An 8,877-nucleotide genomic window follows, 5' to 3' on the forward strand; every position below is an offset into this window, starting at 1 on the left:
ATGTTTGCACGCACCAAAATAGGTTCATTTTTCAACAAAATGAAATGGTCAAATGGCTATATGACAGGTTGTGTTGTTGAGTGATGTGAACTGGTTTCTATCTCGATCTTCGGTTACACACCAAAATGTCCAAAACTTAATTGGCTATCTTAAATTAAGAACTAGACATCACGATAAATAATGTTACTGAAAACATACAAGAGACCAAATAATGAAACTTGAATGATGCAAATTAACAAGCCCACTGCACAAATATTCATTATTCATCCCTTTGAAAGGAATAAACTCCAAAAATTCTTATCAAGCTACATGTGCTAGTCAAAGCTTTGCACTGATTGTAAATAATGGGAAGACATATTTAACTTGGCCTTCAAATCAAAATCTGATGGACTGAGACCTGAGGTTTATTGTTGCTATTTACAAGCTATACCATACACATGAGGATTTATGAGTGAGGCATTAGACAAAAATACATTCCCAAGTTCCAGTCCTGAGAATCCAGCTTCAGATATGTCCTTTCCTGTTTCTCTGGTAAGGTGACAACCATCGGCAACTGTCTGCTGTATAGGATCTAGAACACTTTGCCAGAATTTAACAAGTGTTCCGTCTGCACCATCAAAACAACAGCAACAGTGTTAACAATGACAAACCACATTCACTAAATCACAAACCTTTTTTCTCTTGTACCAACGCTACAAATTTCATCTTTTAATACCTTTTGCAGCCACATGTTCGACAAATATGTAATTCCCTCCGGGTTTCAGCACCCTCTTTACCTCTAAATAAAATTGTAAAAATTGAACTTTATCACTCCAGCTATCTAAATAAAAAGAAATCATGCAACCAAAATAATTTTGATTACCTTCCATCAGTTATAAATTAGTTGATATCAACAATATATCAAGTTGCGTATGGATTTATGATGTAGTTGGTAAAACTTTGACAAATTTTAAAATGCCCTGAAAGAAAATTCTTGAAATCATATAACTGCAAGTAATATTGGCCTACTTTTTGTCATTTAAAGGCTTCATTTTAGATTTTAGATGAAGACCTTTCATTCAAATTGTCTATGTCAATTGTAGTAATGACTTGATTTTTTGTTTTAGTTCTAATTTAAAGAAAAAATGGTACAGCAAACAAAAGTGTAAGATTTCAAATGCAATGTGCAATAACTTTGTCTGATTATATTCTGTTCTTCAAGAGTTAAAGTAATCAACTCAAATCACAAAAGATACCATTCATGGAAAACACAGACTGTTTCTCATTTAATTAACAAAAAGTCAGAATCACTGAATCAATAATTTACTCAAAGAAATTAACTCTTTATACTGGATAATCTCAGAAGAAGCAAAGAACCTCAAAACTCAGTTACCTTGTAGTGTCATGGCAACATCTTCAACTGAACACAATACAAGTGTTCCAACAACAGCATCTACAGACTCGTCACTCATTGGAATTGCCTCCCCAACCTGGATGGGTGGATGTCATTAACACCCTCATTATGCAAAGAACTAAATGAGTGTACATAAGACTAAGAAAGAAATATCAATCAAGTTTTCAACTACTAGAAGTAAAAGTAATAAACTTAACCAATACCAAACACAAATGCATATACAGATACCGGCACAGACATTTGCTCCATACTATTTGAAAAAATTGTTTAACCTCAACACTTAAGTTATCAAGGGCAGGCCCAAACAATAGTATTTAAACCCGTTAATATTCAGGCTCTAATACAAAAAGAGAAAAATTAATTAAGTAAACATTCCTAAAGATGTTTCAACATAAAAATCTTATGCTATCGAACTCAATGTTGAAAAACAATGCAGTGATAAAATTGCATCTTCTCTTGTTATCTAACTCCTTAAATCTCAATGGAAGACCAAATGTTCTAATCACTCGTGTATGAGTTTCTCCTATGGGTTATGGTAGGAGGAACCGTAAACTGAAGAAGTTAAGACTTAAATGCCCTAGTAAGGCAAAGAACATGGCCAGTTATGCTTTTCTTCCTTGAATAAATCAGCTTGCTGGTTAAGATATACCACATTTTAATTTATGTTGGTTTGGTTGCATAAAGGAATATAAAGAAATTCAAGTGTTCTATGCTGGATCTGGTTCATTCCTAAATGTGGAGATACTTCTTCCTCCACTCTATAACATCCGGGCAGAAATTAACATCATAAAGAAAAAATCAATAATGTATTCATGCCACATTACTAATTAGTACGCATACTGCTTGGACAAATTTGAAGTTTGTGAGAGGTAAACCAGCAGCCACTGCCGCTGCCTGAGCATACTTTTCCATCTTTTTGTTCGGATCAACACCGAAAACCTGGATATTAGGATCACTAGCATAGTATTTGAGATTAGGGCCAGTGCCAATCCCAATCTCCAACACTTTCTCTGCATTTCCCCTCAAATTACCAAATATCTGTGATTTGTAACCTGCAATCTAACCAAAGAACAGAAATTTCATCTGTTCGAGTGCGCCATGGACATTAAAAGGGAAGTAATTTAAGGAGAAAGTCAATAAACTTTAAACTAATTCATTATTCACTTGAAATGGACACTAACCTCTGCCTCATATGAGTCCATGCTTGAATTCATAACCGACGCATAGAACTCCTCATACCAATCCGGTCTTGGAGGATGAACCCTCTTCAACATATACTAAATACATCAAATTGTAACTTCACTATTAAAAAATATAGTTTTCAGGATCCATTAACTTCACAGATTATATATCTTTCCTTATAAAAATAAAATTTCGAGTAAAATACTACAACTAATAGACATTGACGTACCATGTAATCAGAAGGTAATTCAGAAGAGGTGGAAGGTTTTAGTGGGAGTAAAGCTGAAGCCGTTGCTGCTTCGATGAAATGCCTTCTTCCACAACCACAGGAACATAATGTTGGTCTCTCTCTTGCAATTTTGAGTTCATTTTTATGAGAAGAGCACATAATTTTGATGGGGATAGACGAAGACAGAGGAGATGAATGGACGATCATTCTGTTACATTCAGACTACGTTGGTCTCCAGAACTGGTGGCCACACTATCATTCGCTATTATCTTATTCTTATTCTTGATAGTGAATACCGGTTATTTAATCTATAGAATATTACACCATAACTCTTTCTCATTTAACTTTCTTTCATAACCTGACATTACAATTAATTAGTAAAGCTCATACGGGATTAACGTAAAATTCATTATAAACTAATCAATTATAAATTATTACATCAAAATTATAAAAAAAAATTTACGTAATGAAAATTGTTAGTAAGTATTATTCTTACCCCTCGGTTTCACTTCTGACGTGACACCATTAACACAAAAAATAATTACTTAATTGATTTCGAAACCCAGTTTGGTTAACGTTCCTTCATTAAAGTTTGTTAAAATATTTTCCTAAACAATTCAATATCTCACTCATCACAAAACTTATCAAATTTTCTTTTCTACCCATCAAACTTCGTCAATTTTTCTCTTTACCCAATAATTTAACAATCAAATCAAAAGGATTAAATTCAACCAACATCACTCATCATAAACCACCACAGAGCCTCCCTAAAATCCATCATAAACTACGACAAAATAATTACTTCAAGCTTCTCTTTAGCTTTGTCATCTTTTGTTTTTGTCAATTACTTTAAGCTTCTCTTTAGCTTAACTAGGATTTCATTTACTTCTTGCATATCATGGATTGAAAGATGATGTTGTCATGTTGTAACTTGTAATCTTTCATCTTTGGGTACATGGTCAATAATAAATAATTTCATCTTCACTAGAATATCAAAACCAAATCCGTAAGGGTATCCATATTGACACATTTTAAGTAGAGTCACCGAGATTCTTTATTGATTACGATAATTTCACATTGGTCTTCCACCCACATTTACAATATTTTTGTTCTTGAATTTCACCATGCCCCAATTGATATAATTTTGTACTTGATGAAGCCATTCCATTGTGTGCCTTAATGGTTGGACTATAAGCTTGTTATAATGTTATTGAGTATGGTGACTGTAGATGCAAAAAATATACCGTCATGAAAATAGGGTCTGATCCCGTGAGGTTAAGGTCATTGACAATCTGCTAGACCTGTACACATGAAAGGACAAGCTTGAAGCTTCCGGAAAACACTGGGGTGGTGTTTGTCGTAGGCACTCCGACGTTCAAATCAGCAAGGCTGAAAGAGATTATTGGATAAGAATTAAGGAGATGAAGAATTACCAGGAGCATTGTCGGAAGGTAGGACTATGGCGGAGGCGTTGGGTTCTTGGGAGCAAGAACTTTAGGACTTTAGGAGCAAATAGATGGTTTTGAGTAGTGTAGATTGAATATGGGAGCCTTCCCCCTAATGAGAGGGTAGGCCTCTGTTTTTATAGTGAACCCAAGGGGTTGGAATCCTAGTAGGACACTGAGTCATCTTTTGGGAGATAATCCATATCAAGAAAGAAATATGATCTCTTGATTTTATCAGATTAAGTTTAATAGTTTGAGTAGGATTAAGAATCTTAGCAGAAAAGGAAATAGACTATGATTATGATTTCCTATTTATGGACTGTTGCAAGCTAATGGGCTGAAACCCAGTTTAGCTTAAATTATAGGATAGCCCAACTCATAGAGTGGATAGTTTACAAGGTGATTTTAAGCGTAGGCCCAATCGGGATTGGGCTGAGGCCTTGGGTCGTGACATGTTTATTTCGTTATTGGGCCTCATTAGGCTCAAGACGATTTTTTGCCCTAATAGTTAGCCCCCCCACTCTCTAAGTTAAAGAGTATTTAGCTTAGAGAGTAGATTTAATCGAATGAGTGCAGACTGAGCAGATTAGTGATAGCAACTCGTTAGGTCGGATGGACCATTGTGTGGATTGGGTTGATGACTTGTCGATTTGAGGTGCAAGTCCTTCAATCGGTCTAGGCCGATTGAATGTGTAAATCTATAAATCGGTCTGGGCCAATTGAAAGTGTAAATATATAAATTGGTTTGGGCCGATTGAAGGTGTAAATATATAAATCGGTTTGGACCGATTGAAGGTGTAAATATATAAATCGGTTTGGGCCAATTGAAAGTGTGAATTTATAAATCGGTCTAAGTTGATTGAAGGTGTAAATCAATAAATCGGTCTGGGCCGATTGAAGATGTAAACTTATGAATCGGTTTGGTCCGATTGAAGGCGTAAACTTATGAATCGGTTTGGGCCGATCGAAGCCGTAGACTTAGGCATCAGTCTGGGCCGATCGAAGCCGTAGACTTATGGATTAGTTTGGGCCGATCGAAGGTGTAAACTTATGAATCGATTTGGGCCAATCGAAGGCGTAAACTTATGAATCGGTCTAGGCCGATCGAAGTCGTAAACTTATGAATCGGTCTGGGCCGATCGAAGGCGTAAACTTATGAATCGATCTGGGTCGATTGAAGGCGTAAACTTATGAATCGGTCTGGGCCGATCGAAGGCGTAAACTTATGAATCGGTCTGGGTCGATCAAAGGTGTAAACTTATGAATCGGTATGGGCCGATCGAAGACGTAAACTTATGAATCGGTTTGGGCCAATCGAAGGCGTAAACTTATGACTCGGTTTAGGCTGATCGAAGGTGTAAATCAATAAATCGGTCTGGGCTGATTGAAGGTGTAAACTTATGAATCAGTTTGGTTCGATCTAAGGTGTAAACTTATGAATCGGTTTTGTTCGATCGAAGGCGTAAACTTATGAATCGGTCTAGGCCGATCGAAAGCGTAGACTTATGCATCGGTCTAGGCTGATTGTAACGCCCACATTGAGGTATGTAGCCTTACTTATGCCCTTATACCCTTAGTTGAATTTTGTTAAAGTTATCTTGAACAAGTGTGAAGAAAATTCCCTCAAATTCCATTAGGGGTAAAATGGTTTTTTCGCTCATAATTAGTTGAAAAAGTGGGGAGTGAAAAGAGATAGAATTTCATGAAGAATGCAATAAAATGAGGGCATTTTGGTAATTGACTAAGGGACAAAGATGGAATTTCATAAAAAGTACAAGGGTAAAATGGAAAACTATAAATAATAATATGTTATATCAAGAGTTGAAGAATGAAACCCTAGCCATTTTTCCTCCACTTTCACGCCACCTTCATTCCCAAATTCTCTCAATTTCTTCAATTCTTTTTCAAGGGAAATTCATAGATCTTGGGTTATTTTTAGTGGAATTTCAATTCCAAGCATCCTTAGGTTAGATCCTTGCACTAAGAAGTGACTTTTAATTTTTAAAGTGTTGAATTTTGATGATTTGTGTTCATAGGATTTAAGAGAAAGAGAGTTGGATCAAAGAAGATTACTAAAGTGTTGGTTTGCTCACATCTAAGGTAAGTAAATCCTACTCTAGTTATGATTGAAGCAATATTGTGTAGAGAATTTCCTTTATGCATATATGTGTTTTTATATGAAGAATTGTTGATGGATTTGATGTTGAATGATAGTTAGAACTTATCCATGAGAAGTAGTGTTGGTGTATTTGATGTTTGATGAGAGTTTGGATGAATTATGGAAGAATAGGAGTAGAAATTATGGAGTGTACATTTTGGACAGATTTGGTGTTAATCTTAGAGGATTTTGTTCCAAATTTTGATGGCTTAGAAAAGAAGTAAAAGTGTAGCCAATTTAGAGCTTGGATGTGCACACAAATTGTTCGATGAAATGTCAAAGAGAAGTACATGTATGAGTATGATTATGTGTTATTTTGAGATGGGTTAGTAGATGGTAGAGAATGACATGTTTGCATTCTATATTGCATTATTGCATCTAAACATGTGAATTTAGAAAGAATTATACGTAGGAACCCATCTACATGCATACATACTCATAGGAGCATGAAAAAGCATTAAAGAACATTAAAGAGTAAATAGAAAGAAATGAGAATATTAAAGAAATTCAAATCTAAATTTTTATTTAAAGAAGTGTAAAAAGATAAAAGAAGAGAAGGTTGTTGCGATGGGGAACCTATGAGTGACATAGCCCCGTATGCACGCCGCCTTTAATGAGCGGCCTAAGAATTCAGAATTCAGAATGGTATAGTCCGTTAGAAGTGCATGTGGATGAGGACTATACCCAGAATTAGAGAATACACTCACATGGCCAAGGTTCCAAATTCATGCCTCAACTGAGTCCGATTGGCAAGAAAGAAAGAATAGAAAAGAAAGAAAGAAAGGAAGAATAGCAAGAAAGAAAGACTAGAAAAGAAAGAAAGAAAGAAATATAGAAAAAGAAACAGAAAATAGAAAACAGAATAAGAAAAATAGAAAAGAAAATGCACATTCTATGCATTTGTGCATTTGCATCGTATCTATGCATAATACCAAGCCTATTATCATGGGTAGTGAGAAATTAGAAATTGAGAAAGAACAAAGAAAAAATAGAGAAAGAATAGAGAAAGAACAGATAAAGAACAGAAAAGAATAGAGAAGTGTGATGTAAGGAAAGAAATTCAGAATTTAAGCAATGGAGAGAGAAGGGTAGCAGAGTGGGTTTACTTATTGAGCAACTAGTGCTCACCCCATTGTTTTAAATGTTTTTGCAGGTAGTAGGTGAGATGCGGTCGCTTGGAATGTCAAGAAGTGGAAGGGTTTTGGCAACACTATCGAGTTACTGTTTTGTGACTTTATTATATTATGTAAAGATTTGTATATAAAGAAAAAATTAGTTATGGGCCCATTATTTTATCCTCATCTATATGTATATTTTCTTATATATATTTAGTGAGTTTTACTGTTATTTTCCGAGTATACTAGCTAGAGAGAAAGTATTACACCGATCGAAGGTGTAAACTTATGGATCAGTTTGGACCGATCGAAGACGTAAACTTATGGGTCGGTCTGGGCCGATCGAAGGCGTAAACTTATGCATCGGTCTTAGCTGATTGAAGGTGTAAACTTATGAATCAGTCTGGGCCGATCGAAGGCGTAAGCTTATGAATCTGTCTGGGCCGATCGAAGGCGTAAACTTATGACTCGGTCTGGGCAGATCGAAGGCGTAAACTTATGACTTGGTCCGGGCTGATCGAAGACGTAAACTTATGGATCAGTCTGAGTCGATCGAAGGTGTAAACTTATAGATCGGTCTGGGCCGATCAAAGTTGTAAACTTATGGATCGGTCTGGGCCAACCGAAGTTGTAAACTTATAGATCAGTCTGGACTGATCGAAGGTGTAAACTTATGCATCAGTCTAGGCCGATTGAAGGTGTAAACTTATGGATCAGTCTGGGCCGATCGAAGGTGTAAACTTATGAATCGGTCTGAGCCGATCGAAGGCGTAAACTTATGAATCGGTCCAGGCTGATCGAAGGCGTAAACTTATGAATTGGTCTGAGCCGATTGAAAGCGTAAACTTATGACTCGGTCTGGGCTGATCGAAGGTGTAAATCAATAAATCAGTCTGGGCTGATTGAAGGTGATCATAGTAGACGATTTAAAACAACTTCATATGGTATTCCGCATGGTGTACAACTATCCACAATAAATTGAATAAGAGAAGTAATGGCGTGCATGTGTAATAGTAGACCAAATTAAGAATATGCTAATATGGAGAAGTAATAAGTCAAACCAACTCATGGCTGAATGGAGAAGTGATTCATGGCGTGCATGTGCAAGACCAAATGAAAAATAAAATTTAAATGGAAGAATGACATGCGTGCAGCGCATTTATCATAGTAAACCAAGTCAACCGAATAAGTCATGGGGAGAAATAATATGCATGGCAGCACAGTGTTCGTATATAATAAAGCAAATGAATAATAGGTTAAAGAGAGAGAAAAATACCAATGGAGTGGATGAGCCAAATGGAGATGATTGAACCGAATGGGGAATTCCAGCCGAACGAAAACCATTTGTCCATCAT

The 8,877-nt window shown here is 36.0% G+C and overlaps 1 protein-coding gene across 1 annotated transcript; it reads right to left on the minus strand.

Annotated features, from left to right (window-relative positions):
* Nucleotides 1-201: 201 nt before the first annotated feature.
* Nucleotides 202-2,993, minus strand: LOC116124358 (methyltransferase-like protein 7A). Its single transcript, XM_031410077.1, has 6 exons — nt 2,805-2,993; nt 2,575-2,670; nt 2,234-2,452; nt 1,373-1,469; nt 716-778; nt 202-607 (listed from the first exon to the last, which is right to left on the minus strand). The coding sequence occupies exons 1-6, from the start codon at nt 2,961-2,963 to the stop codon at nt 414-416; spliced, it is 828 nt and encodes a 275-aa protein (XP_031265937.1). The 5' UTR covers nt 2,964-2,993; the 3' UTR covers nt 202-413.
* Between the last annotated feature and the right edge of the window lie 5,884 nt (nt 2,994-8,877).

The sequence above is a fragment of the Pistacia vera genome, unplaced genomic scaffold, assembly GCF_008641045.1.
Source record: "Pistacia vera cultivar Batoury unplaced genomic scaffold, PisVer_v2 Contig1514, whole genome shotgun sequence".
NCBI lineage: Eukaryota > Viridiplantae > Streptophyta > Magnoliopsida > Sapindales > Anacardiaceae > Pistacia > Pistacia vera.

Bases quoted from the DNA above. Each gene is read 5' to 3' on its own strand.
- LOC116124358 (XM_031410077.1), bottom strand. From the start codon at position 2,963: ATGTGCTCTTCTCATAAAAATGAACTCAAAATTGCAAGAGAGAGACCA. The intron at 779-1,372 runs GTAACTGAGTTT...AATTTTATTTAG, and splicing joins TGTTGCCATGACACTACAAG to AGGTAAAGAGGGTGCTGAAA. The intron at 608-715 runs GTATTAAAAGAT...TTGATGGTGCAG, and splicing joins CGAACATGTGGCTGCAAAAG to ACGGAACACTTGTTAAATTC.